Source organism: Babylonia areolata, chromosome 12 (assembly GCF_041734735.1).
Source record: "Babylonia areolata isolate BAREFJ2019XMU chromosome 12, ASM4173473v1, whole genome shotgun sequence".
Taxonomy (NCBI): Eukaryota; Metazoa; Mollusca; class Gastropoda; order Neogastropoda; family Buccinidae; genus Babylonia; species Babylonia areolata.
In genome coordinates this window covers 22,341,909-22,359,953 of record NC_134887.1, presented here as the reverse complement: position 1 = coordinate 22,359,953, position 18,045 = coordinate 22,341,909, and the positions used below count along the sequence as shown (strand labels likewise).

Genomic DNA, 18,045 nt, shown 5'->3' with positions numbered 1-18,045 from the left:
ATAACATTGCTCAAATAATGTTGCATTAGATCCAGTGTCACAACACAAACCAAACATTACTGGAAACAATCAAATACCTACCATGTGTACATCCTGTCAATTCTATCACTTCAATCTGAACAGGCAAAGCACTGTTGGCAGGCCGTGCTCTGATGATAATTCTCGTCAAAGGCGATGTGCTGTCAGGCAAAGTAGGACTGAAATTTTCATCTGGGTTGAATTCAGTCTGAAAAACAGCAACCACCCACATATTACCACATTAAATCTCTTCTCTCCATGTCAACAATTGTCTAAGTATGAATCCTACAATGGATCACATCAAGTACATATTTAACACCAAATCAATGCAGTGATTTCCAATCACCACTGTTTTTGTTCACTGCTAAACAAACGGAAATGCACTTAACTGTTCAGCGCACACGCTTGTGTGTGTGTGTGTGTGTGTGTGTGTGTGTGTGTGTTGGAGGTGGGGGGTTGTGATCATAAGTGCGTGTGTGAGAGTGTGCTTGTACCCTGATGCGTTGTCAGATTAAGTCAGAATAGATTTACATTGTATTACATCTGTATTTCTTTTTATCATGGTGTTCATACCCGAATATAGCTTGATTTCGCTATGCATTACGAACATTATGTTTAACAGTACGAAGTGTTTGCATATCAAATAAATACAATTTTGAATTGTGCCTGTGTCTGTGAGAATGCAAACATTTGCATGGTATAATGGTATACCTGTGTGTGTGTGTGTGTGTGTGTGTGTGTGTGTGGATAGATTTTCGAAACTAATTCATAACCCTAAGCATACTTAGCGTTGCTAAAATCGTTTATACAAACCATCCGTGGATGACACCTTGAGTGCCACCGGAGATTAGAAAAGAGAGATAAACCACTTGCAGAAATTGCTGAAGCCAGGCAGCCTGCGCCGCGACACGCATTCATTATTCATGAGCTGCCTTTGCCCCGCCCAAACCAAAGGAAAGCGTCAGTCGAACGCAGTCTCCTGAGTGATTTTATAATTTGGATTGCACCTTTTTTCCCTTTTCTGTTTGCTTCATCCCACGCAGATGTCAAACTCAATTTTGTTGTGAATAACATTCCTAAATATTTATATGTATTGGTTACTTTTATTTCCCTATCACCACAGCACCATTTTTCACGAGTCGAAAGATGACCTCCATTGCGGAAAACTATAATATTGGTCTTATCGAGATTCACTGTTTGTTGTAGTCTGTCTGTTTCTTGCTTAAGGGCATATAATTGATTTTGTAACCCTATGGGTGTGTCAGACAAGAGAACAACATCATCAGCAAATAGCATTAAGAGCAAATCTGTTGCGCCAGGTATCATTTGTATTCCATGTCTCCCCTTCTTTGATAACTCCACTGCCAATTCACCGATGAAAAAGGAAAACAGCTGTGTGCTTGGCATACAACCTTGTTTAACCCCTCTTGGACACTGAAAAAAGTCTGAATAAATACCTTTGTCACGAACACATACAAGTACAGAATCGTAGATGCTTTTAACAGCCATGTAAAACTCCCGAGAGAGAGAGACAGAGACGGAGACTTAGAGAGAGAGATAGAGCACAATACAACGGTCTGCTCGGGCAACATGAAGCGTTCGTATATATATGAATTATATATATGATTATGTACATATAGATAGATTTAGATTTACATACTGATAGATCTATATGAAATTATGTATATATGTATTCATGTATGTATGTATAGACAGATGTTAGAAGAGAGACAGAGCTGAATATGTGTTTTATGTTTTGATATATATATATATATATATATATATTTTTTTTTTTTTTTGAAGAAATGGTGATGTAAACCAGAAAGTGTGAAGAAAAAGAAGCGTTACGAAAACGCAGTTCAATAATTTATAACTGTCTCTCTCATGTGCAACATTGCGCTCGGGGAGGGGGGGGGGGGGGAGCTGGTGGTGGGGGGAGCTGCTTTATTTTCTTTTTATATTATCTATATTCAAGCAGATGCAAACGTGCTAAAAACCAAAGCAAAAATGAATCGGTTTTCATTGTATACAGCGAATCTTACTACACGTGGGAAATTCCAGGCGTACTTAACTTTCGCTTTACTGCAGCTGAACCGTCAGAACCGACCAGTTTCCTTCAGGTGGGGAAGGAGAGGGTGATTTACCCCCACCCTTCCGCACTGCGTGTGTGCCCCAAAACGGCTTCAGCACTGTTATAGACAGAAAGAAGGGGCCTGCCGCGAGTGGTTTATCTCTCTTTTCTAATCTCCGGTGCCACCAGGCATCAACAGCAGCATTTTCGTTTCAAAAGAAAATGCACATCGACAGACCTTATTGAGAAAGATTTCTCGAGTTAGAGATATCTATTTTTCTCTTTGCTCAGTCAGCTGGTTGAATGTATTTTCGAAAAATGGCTGTTATAACGTTGGACTTTCAGTCTCTGGGCTTAATCCCATTATTGAAGGGTGGTGGGTTCAGCGTACAGATTTTTTTTCCTGCTTTGCAGGAAAATATATGTGTCAATCTGCTTCTGCTTTTCCCCCATCACTCGCATAGGAATGCTGAAGGTCACGTTTAAGATACTGTAATGCATGTCCGTGTTTGATAGCTCATGGCAGCACGAATAAACAAAATACGCGCACCTGCAAACATGGTGTATGGCTGCCTACAATCCGGGATGAAACCAGTCATACACACAAAGCCTGCCAGTGGTTATTTGTGAACGTGGCCCAAGAAGATAGAAAGGAAAGAAATAATTTTGTAGTTGCCATTTTTCTTTAAATATTATATCCATCAATATGATTGAGTGTCATCAATGTTTACATATCTGTCCTGAGTGATGAAGGCCTATCCTGGTTTTGATCTTAAACTAATTATCGTTAATACAGACACACATACATAGATATACACATACGAAGCTCTGAACAACGCAAGAACAAATACAGATTACACACAAACACACATATGTGCACCTATGTGAACGCTGAATCACCCTTGCATATAAACAAATAATACTTGTCTGAAAATAAATTGTAGCTACCGCAACCAAAAAAAAAAAAAAAAAAAAAAAAGGTTTCCACTTACAACATTTGTTGCTGGTATATTGTCACCACTGTAGAAAAATTTGACAACGACTTTGTCAGCGTTGGTAAGATTCACCTGCAGACTCATAACAATGAATTCTTCATTGTTTACATTTATGGCTGCTGTGGCTTTTGCACCAACTGAGCTGCTAAATGTGTTGGTCTCCTTTATTGTATCATTTCGTGGATCTAGGTTGAAGTCTGGTAAATATAGCACATCTCCATCTGCACACTCTTCACCTGAAACAAGTGAATGACTTCATACATTACAAAAAAAGAGCAATGTTGTTGTATGAAGACAGATACATACATTAAATGAAAGTACAAAGAAAAAAGAGGATTTGTTCTGTATATTGAAGTAGCAAAGAAAGTTTGCATCATACTCCCGGTTTGGTTGGATATATTTGGCATGTCAAACTAATGCAAACTATGCCTATCAGCTTGTTCTGTGTTGGTGAAATTTGGTGGTTAATTCAGCACTTAGATACCTCTGCCGAACCCGTTGATTTCCCAGCCTGAAGTACCGAAGAGCCATTCCGTGGCTAACAAAGAAAGCGCCATTTGATCCACGGTAAGAACAGTGGGGCAGGCATCTAAATTTGACAAGTTCAATAAATTGAACAAGTCTAGGAATATAGTACAAACTCCCCTTATTGGTGTCATATCTGTACAATGTCACACTGACACAGAAATCAAAGGGAAAGAAGGAAGGTAAAGCCTTATTGGTTTGCATTGGGAGCTTATAACAGTAACAGCTATGTTAGCCGCAACAAAGGAAAACCCCTTGGAACCATCAGCCCTGGTCATTCGGAAATCCATGAGATAAATGAAGTGGTCCTCTGAAAACAATAATGAACTGCATGTTGATAAATGTAACACATGATTGAATACATCAATTATAAATGATAAAATAGTTACCTCGATAGAGCAGACAAATAATCAGAATATTACATTTCCCATTCTGATTTAGAACTGTTCAAGAGAATGTGTGGATCAGTGGAGATGTGTTGTTTTATTCTGACAGCATGATTTTACGATATATGCTCTATACATGACTGTAACTCATATTCAAAGTCAAGTGTGTAATGTGACAGAAACACAAAGATGAAAACTTGAAACAAAATATAGCCCTCTTCTTAAAATGAAGACGGGAAAGAAGGATTGAATGGTCTATAGTGTCAAAGGCGGCTGACAAGTCGAGAAGAGTGAGAAAGGAGATTTGTCCTAGCAGTAGGTTATTCAGGATGTGGAGAAGAGTGGTTTCGGTGCTGTGGTCAGCACGATAGGCAGACTGAAATGGGTGGATGAGATTGTTGAAACAAAGGTAATTGTTGAGCTGCTTGAGGACAGCTTTTTCAAGGAGTTTGGACAGGAATGGAAGATCAGAAACTGGTCGATAGTTTTTCAAAATGTTTGCGTCAAGGTTGGATTTCTTCAGAAGAGGCTGGACCATTGCAGATTTGAAAGTGGATGGAAACGTTCCAGTGAGAAGGGATGAGTTGACAATATTGGTGATTGTGGAGAGAAGCTGTGAGACACACTGGGAAAAGACAGAGGCTCGTATAGGATCAAGCTCACAGGATTTTATTGTCATTTCTTTCAGGATTTCATGGACTTCTGTTTCAGTCAATGGATTAAAGGAATGGAGAGGAGTGCCGCTGAATTGAGGATCAGGATGAACAGGTTGGAAAGACATTTGGTCTAAAATGGTACGAATATTTTGGACTTTGTCGAAAAAGAAAGAGGAGAAGACACTGGGGAGTTCAGATAAAGTGTAGGCAGAAGGAAGAGGAGTCTTTTTTGCAGTACCGAGAAGATTTGACATGATTGATTAAAGGGATTTGGTGGATGTGGCATTGAGAACTTGAGAAGAAAAGAAGTTTGTCTTCGCTGATGAGATCATATGTTTGACTTTATTTATTTGTTTTTGGAGATTTGATTGTGCACTTTTAGTTTTGTTGATCGCCATCACCGTTCCAATTGGCGACGTTTGCGTTTTGCAAGTCGAATGTCTTGTGTGTACCATGGGGCGGAACGTCTATCAGGGAGCATGCGGGTAGTGGGGGGGGGGGGGGGGGGGGGAGCATGTTCTTCCAGCAGTTGAGAGAAGACAGTGTTGTAATGTGTAGACACATCAGTGCGAGAAGACATTTTGGAAAGGCGTTCAGCAGCTTGAGAAGAAAAAGTGTTCATGTTGATGGATTTCAGGTTGCGACGAGTAACGGATTTTTGAAATATTAAGTAAGAATATGATAGCAGCAGAATGATCCTGTTGGAGGTCCAGCTGTGGTACCTGGTGGTCCTGTTGGAGGTCCAGCAGTGGTACCTGGAGGTCCTGTTGGAGGTCCAGCAGTGGTACCTGGAGGTCCTGTTGGAGGTCCAGCTGTGGTACCTGGAGGTCCTGTTGGAGGTCCAGCAGTGGTACCTGGAGGTCCTGTTGGAGGTCCAGCAGTGGTACCTGGTGGTCCCGTTGGAGGTCCAGCTGTGGTACCTGGAGGTCCTGTTGGAGGTCCAGCTGTGGTACCTGGTGGTCCTGTTGGAGGTCCAGCAGTTGTGCCTGGAGGTCCTGTTGGAGGTCCAGCTGTGGTACCTGGAGGTCCTGTGGGAGGTCCAGCAGTTGTGCCTGGAGGTCCTGTTGGAGGTCCAGCTGTGGTACCTGGTGGTCCTGTTGGAGGTCCAGCAGTGGTACCTGGAGGTCCTGTTGGAGGTCCAGCTGTGGTACCTGGAGGTCCTGTTGGAGGTCCAGCTGTGGTACCTGGAGGTCCTGTTGGAGGTCCAGCTGTGGTACCTGGAGGTCCTGTTGGAGGTCCAGCAGTTGTGCCTGGAGGTCCTGTTGGAGGTCCAGCTGTGGTACCTGGTGGTCCTGTTGGAGGTCCAGCAGTTGTGCCTGGAGGTCCTGTTGGAGGTCCAGCTGTGGTACCTGGTGGTCCTGTTGGAGGTCCAGCAGTGGTACCTGGAGGTCCTGTTGGAGGTCCAGCAGTGGTACCTGGAGGTCCTGTTGGAGGTCCAGCAGTGGTACCTGGAGGTCCTGTTGGAGGTCCAGCTGTGGTACCTGGAGGTCCTGTTGGAGGTCCAGCAGTGGTACCTGGAGGTCCTGTTGGAGGTCCAGCAGTGGTACCTGGTGGTCCTGTTGGAGGTCCAGCTGTGGTACCTGGAGGTCCTGTTGGAGGTCCAGCTGTGGTACCTGGTGGTCCTGTTGGAGGTCCAGCAGTTGTGCCTGGAGGTCCTGTTGGAGGTCCAGCTGTGGTACCTGGAGGTCCTGTGGGAGGTCCAGCAGTTGTGCCTGGAGGTCCTGTTGGAGGTCCAGCTGTGGTACCTGGTGGTCCTGTTGGAGGTCCAGCAGTGGTACCTGGAGGTCCTGTTGGAGGTCCAGCTGTGGTACCTGGAGGTCCTGTTGGAGGTCCAGCTGTGGTACCTGGAGGTCCTGTTGGAGGTCCAGCAGTTGTGCCTGGAGGTCCTGTTGGAGGTCCAGCTGTGGTACCTGGAGGTCCTGTTGGAGGTCCAGCAGTGGTACCTGGAGGTCCTGTTGGAGGTCCAGCTGTGGTACCTGGTGGTCCTGTTGGAGGTCCAGCAGTTGTGCCTGGAGGTCCTGTTGGAGGTCCAGCTGTGGTACCTGGAGGTCCTGTGGGAGGTCCAGCAGTTGTGCCTGGAGGTCCTGTTGGAGGTCCAGCTGTGGTACCTGGAGGTCCTGTTGGAGGTCCAGCTGTGGTACCTGGAGGTCCTGTTGGAGGTCCAGCAGTGGTACCTGGTGGTCCTGTTGGAGGTCCAGCAGTGGTACCTGGAGGTCCTGTTGGAGGTCCAGCTGTGGTACCTGGTGGTCCTGTTGGAGGTCCAGCAGTTGTGCCTGGAGGTCCTGTTGGAGGTCCAGCTGTGGTACCTGGAGGTCCTGTGGGAGGTCCAGCAGTTGTGCCTGGAGGTCCTGTTGGAGGTCCAGCTGTGGTACCTGGTGGTCCTGTTGGAGGTCCAGCAGTGGTACCTGGAGGTCCTGTTGGAGGTCCAGCTGTGGTACCTGGAGGTCCTGTTGGAGGTCCAGCTGTGGTACCTGGAGGTCCTGTTGGAGGTCCAGCAGTTGTGCCTGGAGGTCCTGTTGGAGGTCCAGCTGTGGTACCTGGTGGTCCTGTTGGAGGTCCAGCAGTGGTACCTGGAGGTCCTGTTGGAGGTCCAGCAGTGGTACCTGGAGGTCCTGTTGGAGGTCCAGCTGTTGTACCTGGAGGTCCTGTTGGAGGTCCAGCTGTGGTACCTGGAGGTCCTGTTGGAGGTCCAGCAGTGGTACCTGGAGGTCCTGTTGGAGGTCCAGCTGTGGTACCTGGTGGTCCTGTTGGAGGTCCAGCTGTGGTACCTGGAGGTCCTGTTGGAGGTCCAGCTGTGGTACCTGGAGGTCCTGTTGGAGGTCCAGCAGTGGTACCTGGAGGTCCTGTTGGAGGTCCAGCTGTGGTACCTGGAGGTCCTGTTGGAGGTCCAGCAGTGGTACCTGGAGGTCCTGTTGGAGGTCCAGCAGTAGTACCTGGAGGTCCTGTTGGAGGTCCAGCTGTGGTGCCTGGAGGTCCTGTTGGAGGTCCAGCTGTGGTACCTGGAGGTCCTGTTGTAGGTCCAGCTGTGGTACCTGGAGGTCCTGTTGGAGGTCCAGCAGTGGTACCTGGAGGTCCTGTTGGAGGTCCAGCTGTGGTACCTGGAGGTCCTGTTGGAGGTCCAGCTGTGGTACCTGGAGGTCCTGTTGGAGGTCCAGCAGTTGTGCCTGGAGGTCCTGTTGGCTGTGTGGTGGCTACTGAAAAAACGTTAAAGTGTATGACGGGAAAGCCCATTTCAAGTCTTTTATACCCTTTCGCCATAAGGTTTCAAGAAATAATCGTGTCTGGTTATGTGTTTTCTTGTTTTGTTAACTTGTGGTATGACAGTGTACTAAGTAATAGATTTTGCAGACACATACAAATATAGATTGATATATATATTTTTTTTTTTAAACTTTTTTTTAAATTTTCCAAAAACATGTATACAATACAGAGAATAGTATGAACCAAACCGTATACAACGAACAGTAGCATCTTCCACTACAGAGAGATAGATAAGACAAAATAAAACAAAACAGGCTATAGCAAGGCAAAACAAATCTGTAACAACAACATCAACAGCAATAACAACAACAACAAGCAAATAAACAAACAAACACACACACAAAAACAAAAAAACAAACAAACAAAAAAATTAAAAAAAAAAATAAAAAGAAGAAAGGAAGATTTGTCCAATCATTCAATCAATCAATACTTACATCTTAATGATTGTAGTAATCATGGTGATTTAAGATGACATTAATAGTAAATAGCCTAGACCAGTTGTGACATAGCAACAGCATCAAATGTATCAACTATTATAGTAATGGTATCTAGGGTAAGGCGAAAGCGAGTGGTGACATTATAATGTCATAATAATAATGATCATGAGTATACCACTTCTGCATTATTGGAAAAGAACACTTGTGATTGGTCACATTGTAAAGACAACAGGAACTATAAAAGTTAAAAAAACAACAACAAATAATACATATTGAGAAATAAATAAAGACATATTAGTACAAAGTAAGGACTGTTATATAGAATGGTAACTATGGAACATGTGAAATTATGATTAAGTAACAGTTTCCATAATTGGAAGGTAACTGTTCCACTTTGTACGGAAAGCATGATGGTTCATTAGTATATAAGATGCATGTTCTTCGATTTTGTATCTGTATCTGAGCTGTGTTTTAAATGCATTGAGTTGTGGTGGTTGTTTATTGAATTTGCATTTGTACAGAAAGTTTTTGGCAAGTAAAATAATAAAATCTAAAATGTCATCTGTAGCAAATGTGTGTGAGTTTCCAAATAAAACTAATTCTTCACATAATTGGGCATTGTATACATTATTGCATTTGTTATTAATATCAGTTTGGAAAGCAGTCCAAAATCTCTGCACATTCTCACATCTCCAAAAAAGGTGTTCAATGGTTTCTGGATGTGATCCACAGAAGCTACATTTATCATTATGAGAGATATTCATCTGTTTCAGTGATTTGTTTGTTGCAATAATCCTATGAACTAATCTTATTTGAAACCATTTTAAGTTAACATCACTTATTTTGTGTATTTTGTGAAATGTCTGTTTCCAATTAATGTTCAGTTGCAACAAATCGTTCCATTTCTTACAGCATTTAGGGGTCGTATTGTTTTTAACTAGAGTATCATAATAAACTTTTGTTCCTTTTTTCACTGAATATATCATTTGTAATGATTTTCTCATCTGCAAAGCAGTGTTATTATCAATTTTAATGTTTAGGTTTTTTATATAATTTCTAACTGACCTTATGCAACCATTTAAAGTAAGGAAATTTGTTATATTTCCATGCTTTTGACTAAAATCTTCATAGGAAAGGAAACTACTGTCCCCGTGCACTAGATGAGAAATATTCCAGACCCCCTTTTCCATCCAATTTCTGTATGATAAAATCTTACTTCCAATTTTAATATTTTGGTTCAGAAAGATTGGTTCTGCTAAAACTTCTTTACTACTTAATAGTGGGACCTTCTGACAAAATTCTTTGTAGGCTTGGAAAACATGGATCCAGAACTTATTCTTATCATTAGGTGTTGGTAGACAGGGTCCATATCTATCAATATCTTTGATAACTGGATTGCTTTCTTTTATTATTATTGTCCATTTATGGTTTGAAAACTTTAATTTATGTATCCAGCTCAGTTTAAGACCTTTAATAAATTGTTTGATGTCAAACATTCCTAATCCTCCTAATATTGTACTTTTAATTACTGTTTTTCTACTTATTCGATCCTGTTTTTTGTTCCAAATAAACTTGAAACATGCCTTCTGCAGCTCATCAATATATTCATCAGGTGGATTTGGTAGAAACATCCATAACTGGGTTATTTTTGATAAAATCAGTGACTTGAGAACAGCTATCCTTCCTAAAGGGGTAATCGGTCTTTTTATCCATATTCTAAATAACATTCTAATTTCAGACATTTTGTCTTTATAGTTTAATTCCTCACATTCTTCTAAATCAACAGTAAACCACACTCCTAAGATTTTAAATTTTGGTGGGTTCCATACCATTTTTAAATGAGGTAGATATCTAATTTGACATTGTTTTCTGCTACCCAGCCATATTGCTTGAGTTTTACCTGCATTCATATATAATCCTGAAAAACTACTAAACGAGTCAGTTGTCCTTATGATCTCCTCAAACGATATTCTATCTCCTTTGGTCATCAATTGGGTGTCATCTGCAAACTGTGCAATTTTATGATCTGTATTATTAATATTAATACCTTTAATCAGTTTATTTTCTCTTATCATTATGCCAAGGATTTCAACACATAGAAGAAATAAGTAGGGTGAAATGGGATCACCTTGACGACATCCTCTCTCTACTGGAAACCAAGAAGACGCCGTTCCGTTTACTACTACTGCTGATTTAATATTTTGATAAAAGGTACTTATCCATCTACAGAAGACTGGACCAAATCCAAATGCTTTTAACACTTTCATCATGAAAGTGAAGTCAACAGTATCAAACGCTTTTTCAAAATCTATACAAATCAATAAACCAGGCAACTGCTTTGAATTTAAATAATGAATCATATCATATATTAATCTAATATTGTCACCAATAAATCTGTTAGACATAAATCCTGTTTGGTCATCACTAATTAAAGAGGACAGCACAGACTTAACTCTATTTGCTAAGCAAGAAGATCCAATTTTATAAACAACATTTAATAAAGATATCGGTCTCCAGTTCTTAATAAATTCTCTTGGTTTGTCACCCTTTGGTATACAAATTATTATGCCTTCTTTCTGTGTTTGTGACAGTTCACCTTTCTTCAAACCTTCATTTAGTGACCTGACAATTAAGTATCCAAGATCCTTCCAAAAGAATTTAAAAAATTCGGCAGAAAAGCCGTCAGTACCTGGACTCTTATTGTTCTGCATGCGTTTAAGTGCCTGGGTAGCTTCTTCATAAGTAATTTCACCCTCAAGGTTTTCTATTTCTATATTACTAAGTTTAGGCATTTCCTTAACAATATCTGCTATTTCACATGTTTGAATAAGTCTCTTTTTATATAAATGTTTATAGAAATCGTGAACCTCCTTTAATATTACATTATGTTCATGGATTTCTTCTCCTTTGTCTGTAACTAATTTCTTCATACTCTTATTTACAAAGTGCCTTTTTTCAAGATTACAAAAGTATTTTGATACTTTTTCTCCTTCTGCTATCCATCTGGCCCTTGAACGCATGAGTACTCCTTCCATCTTCTTTTTTCTAATATCTACAAGCTTTAACTTATTCTCTTCTATTCTATCATTTTCTTGACATGTTCTGACATTCCTGCTTTCTAAGTTCTGTATTTCTATTTCTAACTGTTGTTCTTCCTCCTCTGTTTTACGTTTTTTCATTGTGGCATATGAGATTGTTTTTGATCTAATCTTCATTAATAGAACATCTAACAATAATTGGTCTGATATTACACACTGTATTTCGGACATTAGAATGTTTCTTAATTCTTCATAATTGTATAATGGAACTGCATATTCTCTAATAACTTGTTTGATTTCTTCTTTAATTTCATTTACATAATCTATATCTTTCAGTAAAGAATTGTTTTTGCAGACACATACAAATATAGATTGATATTTATTCCCAGACATAGAGAAAGAAACACAAAAAGTACAGCATTACACTGATATCTATGTTGATGTATATATAGGCTAAATAATAATGTGTACAAACAACTTTATGCAGGGTGACGTTGGCCTTCACAAATGAAAAGGAAAACTATGTCATGAAAATCAAGAAATATAGTGCTGTAAACACAGGAAGTTTAAATATAGAAATATAGGCTAATTATTTTTAGCACGAAAAGCGACCAAACTGGTGTTGAGATTGAAATTAATTTGAAACTGATTATGGAATAAACGTTTATGTAACTTTAATAAATGAACAACAAGAACAATAACAATAAGAACAGGAATAAGAACAAAAAAAGTGGTAAAAATGATAACAATAATAAAAACAATATGAAGAAGAAGACAATGAGACATAGCAAGAATAATAATAATATAGAGATAGTAAAGATGGATACATAGCATAGAATTGCAATAGAGCCAGTTTCACAACACACACCAAACATTATCAGAAACAATCAAATACCTACCATGTGTACATCCTGTCAATTCTATCACTTCAATCTGAACAGGCAAAGCACTGTTGGCAGGCCGTGCTCTGATGATAATTCTCGTCAAAGGCGAACGTGCTGTCAGGCAAAGTAGGACTGAAATTTTCATCTGGGTTGAATTCAGTCTGAAAAACAACAACACACATTACCATATCAGATCTCTTCTGTTCATACCAACAATTGTCTGTTCAAAGCACAAATTCCCTACAATGGATCACATCAAGTACCTATCTAACATCAATTAAATGCAGTGAGTTCCATTCACCATTGTTTTTGTTCACTGCTAAACAAATGGAAATGCACTTATTTGTAGAGGACATACACTTTGTGTGTGTGTGTGTGTGTGTGTGTGTGTGTGTGTGTGTGTGTGTGTGTGTGTGTGTGTGTGTGTGAACAGATTTTGGAATTAATTCGAAACCCTAAGCAGACTATGTGTTGCTAAGCTCGTTTGTTCAAACCATACGCAGATTATACCAAATTGCAACCAGACATCAACTGCAGCATTTTCTTTTCAATAGAAAATGCACATTTACAGAGCTTATTAAGAACGTTTCCTTGAGTTAGATATCTATTTTTCACGTCCCTCAATCAGCTGATTGAATATATTTTCGAAAAATGGCTGTTATAACGTTGGACTTTCAGTCTCTGGGCTTAGATCCCAGTATTGATGGGTGGTGGGTTCAGCGTACAGATTTTTTTTCTGCTATGCAGGAAAAGATATGTGTCAACCTGCTTCTGCTTTTCCCCCATCACTCGCATAGGAATGCTGAAGGTCACGTTTAAGATACTGTAATGCATGTCCGTGTTTGATAGCTCATGGCAGCACGACTATAACAAGTACACGTACCCCCAAAACATGGAGTATGGCTGCCTACAATCGGGGGTAAAACCATTCATACACACAAAGTCTGTCAGTAGTTATGAGTGAACGTGGCCCAAGAAGATAGAAATGAAAGATCAATGTTCACATATCTGTCCTGAGTGATGAAGGCCTATCCTGGTTTTGATCTTAAACTAATTATCGTCAATACAGACACACATACATAGATATACACATACGAAGCTCTGAACAACGCAAGAACAAATACAGAATTACACATAAACACATACATATGTACCTATGTGAACGCTGAATCACCCTTGCATATAAAGAAATAATATTTGTATGAAAATAAACTGTGAACTGTACCTACAACAACAACAACAAATCTGTTTCCACTTACAACATTTGATGCTGGTATATTGTCACCACTGTAGAAAAATTTGACAACGACTTTGTCAGCGTTGGTAAGATTCACCTGCAGACTCATAACAATGAATTCTTCATTGTTTACATTTATGGCTGCTGTGGCTTTTGCACCAACTGAGCTGCTAAATGTGTTGGTCTCCTTTGTTGTATTATTTCGTGGATCTAGGTTGAAGTCTGGTAAATATAGCACATCTCCATCTGCACACTCTTCACCTGAAACAAGTGAATGACTTCATACATAAGAAAAAAAGAGCAATGTTGTTGTATGAAGACAGATACATACATTAAATGAAAGTACAAAGAAAAAAGAGGATTTGTTCTGTATATTGAAGTAGCAAAGAAAGTTTGCATCATACTCCCGGTTTGGTTGGATATATTTGGCATGTCAAACTAATGCAAACTATGCCTATCAGTTTGTTCTGTGTTGGTGAAATTTGGTGGTTAATTCAGCACTTAGATACCTCTGCCGAACCCGTTGATTTCCCAGCCTGAAGTACCGAAGAGCCATTCCGTGGCTAACAAAGAAAGCGCCATTTGATCCACGGTAAGAACAGTGGGGAAGGCATCTAAATTTGACAAGTTCAATAAATTGAACAAGTCTAGGAATATAGTACAAACTCCCCTTATTGGTGTCATATCTGTACAATGTCACACTGACACAGAAATCAAAGGGAAAGAAGGAAGGTAAAGCCTTATTGGTTTCCATTGGGAGCTTATAACAGTAACAGCTATGTTAGCCACAACAAAGGAAAACCCCTTGGAACCATCAGCCCTGGTCATTCGGAAATCCATGAGATAAATGAAGTGGTCCTCTGAAAACAATAATGAACTGCATGTTGATAAATGTAACACATGATTGAATACATCAATTATAAATGATAAAATAGTTACCTCGATAGAGCAGACAAATAATCAGAATATTACATTTCCCATTCTGATTTAGAACCGTTCAAGAGAATGTGTGGATCAGTGGAGATGTGTTGTTTTATTCAGACAGCATGATTTTACGATGTATGCTCTATACATGACTGTAACTCATATTCAAAGTCAAGTGTGTAATGTGACAGAAACACAAAGATGAAAACTTGAAACAAAATATAGCCCTCTTCTTAAAATGAAGACGGGAAAGAAGGATTGAATGGTCTATAGTGTCAAAGGCGGCTGACAAGTCGAGAAGAGTGAGAAAGGAGATTTGTCCTAGCAGTAGGTTATTCAGGATGTGGAGAAGAGTGGTTTCGGTGCTGTGGTCAGCACGATAGGCAGACTGAAATGGGTGGATGAGATTGTTGAAACAAAGGTAATTGTTGAGCTGCTTGAGGACAGCTTTTTCAAGGAGTTTGGACAGGAATGGAAGATCAGAAACTGGTCGATAGTTTTTCAAAATGTTTGCGTCAAGGTTGGATTTCTTCAGAAGAGGCTGGACCATTGCAGATTTGAAAGTGGATGGAAACGTTCCAGTGAGAAGGGATGAGTTGACAATATTGGTGATTGTGGAGAGAAGCTGTGAGACACACTGGGAAAAGACAGAGGCTCGTATAGGATCAAGCTCACAGGATTTTATTGTCATTTCTTTCAGGATTTCATGGACTTCTGTTTCAGTTAATGGATTAAAGGAATGGAGAGGAGTGCCGTTGAATCGAGGATCAGGATGAGCAGGTTGGAAAGGCATTTGGTCTAAGACGGTACGAATATTCTGGACTTTGTCGAAAAAGAAAGAGGAGAAGACATTGGGGAGTTCAGATAAAGTGTAGGCAGAAGGAAGAGGAGTCTTTTTTGCAGTACCGAGAAGATTTGACATGATTGATTAAAGGGATTTGGTGGATGTGGCATTGAGGACTTGAGAAGAAAAGAAGTTTGTCTTCGCTGATGAGATCATATGTTTGACTTTATTTATTTGTTTTTGGAGATTTGATTGTGCACTTTCAGTTTTGTTGATCGCCATCACCGTTCCAATTGGCGACGTTTGCGTTTTGCAAGTCGAATGTCTTGTGTGTACCATGGGGCGGAACGTCTATCAGGGAGCATGCGGGTAGTGGGGGGTGGGGGGGGGGGGGAGGGGCGCGGGGGGGTGCATGTTCTTCCAGCAGTTGAGAGAAGACAGTGTTGGGATGTGTAGACACATCAGTGCGAGAAGACATTTTGGAAAGGCGTTCAGCAGCTTGAGAAGAAAAAGTGTTCATGTTGATGGATTTCAGGTTGCGACGAGTAACGGATTTTTGAAATATTAAGTAAGAATATGATAGCAGCAGAATGATCCTGTTGGAGGTCCAGCAGTGGTACCTGGAGGTCCTGTTGGAGGTCCAGCAGTGGTACCTGGAGGTCCTGTTGGAGGTCCAGCTGTGGTACCTGGAGGTCCTGTTGGAGGTCCAGCAGTGGTACCTGGAGGTCCTGTTGGAGGTCCAGCAGTGGTACCTGGTGGTCCCGTTGGAGGTCCAGCTGTGGTACCTGGAGGTCCTGTTGGAGGTCCAGCTGTGGTACCTGGTGGTCCTGTTGGAGGTCCAGCAGTTGTGCCTGGAGGTCCTGTTGGAGGTCGAGCTGTGGTACCTGGAGGTCCTGTGGGAGGTCCAGCAGTTGTGCCTGGAGGTCCTGTTGGAGGTCCAGCTGTGGTACCTGGTGGTCCTGTTGGAGGTCCAGCAGTGGTACCTGGAGGTCCTGTTGGAGGTCCAGCTGTGGTACCTGGAGGTCCTGTTGGAGGTCCAGCTGTGGTACCTGGAGGTCCTGTTGGAGGTCCAGCTGTGGTACCTGGAGGTCCTGTTGGAGGTCCAGCAGTTGTGCCTGGAGGTCCTGTTGGAGGTCCAGCTGTGGTACCTGGTGGTCCTGTTGGAGGTCCAGCAGTTGTGCCTGGAGGTCCTGTTGGAGGTCCAGCTGTGGTACCTGGTGGTCCTGTTGGAGGTCCAGCAGTGGTACCTGGAGGTCCTGTTGGAGGTCCAGCAGTGGTACCTGGAGGTCCTGTTGGAGGTCCAGCAGTGGTACCTGGAGGTCCTGTTGGAGGTCCAGCTGTGGTACCTGGAGGTCCTGTTGGAGGTCCAGCAGTGGTACCTGGAGGTCCTGTTGGAGGTCCAGCAGTGGTACCTGGTGGTCCTGTTGGAGGTCCAGCTGTGGTACCTGGAGGTCCTGTTGGAGGTCCAGCTGTGGTACCTGGTGGTCCTGTTGGAGGTCCAGCAGTTGTGCCTGGAGGTCCTGTTGGAGGTCCAGCTGTGGTACCTGGAGGTCCTGTGGGAGGTCCAGCAGTTGTGCCTGGAGGTCCTGTTGGAGGTCCAGCTGTGGTACCTGGTGGTCCTGTTGGAGGTCCAGCAGTGGTACCTGGAGGTCCTGTTGGAGGTCCAGCTGTGGTACCTGGAGGTCCTGTTGGAGGTCCAGCTGTGGTACCTGGAGGTCCTGTTGGAGGTCCAGCAGTTGTGCCTGGAGGTCCTGTTGGAGGTCCAGCTGTGGTACCTGGTGGTCCTGTTGGAGGTCCAGCAGTGGTACCTGGAGGTCCTGTTGGAGGTCCAGCAGTGGTACCTGGAGGTCCTGTTGGAGGTCCAGCTGTGGTACCTGGAGGTCCTGTTGGAGGTCCACCTGTGGTACCTGGAGGTCCTGTTGGAGGTCCAGCAGTGGTACCTGGTGGTCCTGTTGGAGGTCCAGCTGTGGTACCTGGTGGTCCTGTTGGAGGTCCAGCTGTGGTACCTGGAGGTCCTGTTGGAGGTCCAGCAGTGGTACCTGGAGGTCCTGTTGGAGGTCCAGCAGTAGTACCTGGAGGTCCTGTTGGAGGTCCAGCTGTGGTGCCTGGAGGTCCTGTTGGAGGTCCAGCTGTGGTACCTGGAGGTCCTGTTGTAGGTCCACCTGTGGTACCTGGAGGTCCTGTTGGAGGTCCAGCAGTGGTACCTGGAGGTCCTGTTGGAGGTCCAGCTGTGGTACCTGGAGGTCCTGTTGGAGGTCCAGCTGTGGTACCTGGAGGTCCTGTTGGAGGTCCAGCAGTTGTGCCTGGAGGTCCTGTTGGCTGTGTGGTGGCTACTGAAAAAACGTTAAAGTGTATGACGGGAAAGCCCATTTCAAGTCTTTTATACCCTTTCGCCATAAGGTTTCAAGAAATAATCGTGTCTGGTTATGTGTTTTCTTGTTTTGTTAACTTGTGGTATGACAGTGTACTAAGTAATAGATTTTGCAGACACATACAAATATAGATTGATATTTATTCCCAGACATAGAGAAAGAAACACAAAAAGTACAGCATTACACTGATATCTATGTTGATGTATATATAGGCTAAATAATAATGTGTACAAACAACTTTATGCAGGGTGACGTTGGCCTTCACAAATGAAAAGGAAAACTATGTCATGAAAATCAAGAAATATAGTGCTGTAAACACAGGAAGTTTAAATATAGAAATATAGGCTAATTATTTTTAGCACGAAAAGCGACCAAACTGGTGTTGAGATTGAAATTAATTTGAAACTGATTATGGAATAAACGTTTATGTAACTTTAATAAATGAACAACAAGAACA

The 18,045-nt window shown here is 42.2% G+C and overlaps 2 protein-coding genes across 9 annotated transcripts in view; one reads left to right on the top strand and one right to left on the bottom strand.

The window, feature by feature from the left end:
* Positions 1–4,131: 4,131 nt before the first annotated feature.
* Positions 4,132–7,692, top strand: LOC143287866 (uncharacterized). The gene is made up of 3 exons (XM_076596103.1): positions 4,132–4,137; positions 5,524–5,952; positions 6,217–7,692. Exons 1-3 carry the CDS (start codon positions 4,132–4,134, stop codon positions 7,579–7,581), a joined length of 1,800 nt encoding a protein of 599 aa, XP_076452218.1. The 3' UTR covers positions 7,582–7,692.
* A 28-nt stretch (positions 7,693–7,720) lies between these two features.
* Positions 7,721–18,045, bottom strand: part of LOC143288449 (uncharacterized) — a 71,562-nt gene continuing 61,237 nt past the window's right edge. For 7 of the 8 annotated variants that reach the window (XM_076596940.1, XM_076596943.1, XM_076596942.1 and 4 more), the window contains 5 exons: positions 16,497–17,549; positions 15,870–15,968; positions 13,531–13,769; positions 12,287–12,432; positions 7,721–7,845 (listed from right to left, as the gene is read on the bottom strand). In XM_076596940.1, coding sequence (XP_076453055.1) covers positions 12,316–12,432; positions 13,531–13,769; positions 15,870–15,968; positions 16,497–17,549 — 1,508 coding nt within the window. In that variant the 3' untranslated portion in view covers positions 7,721–7,845; positions 12,287–12,315. The remainder of the gene's footprint in view (positions 7,846–12,286; positions 12,433–13,530; positions 13,770–15,869; positions 15,969–16,496; positions 17,550–18,045) is intronic. The other variant, XM_076596941.1, reaches the window with a different exon arrangement.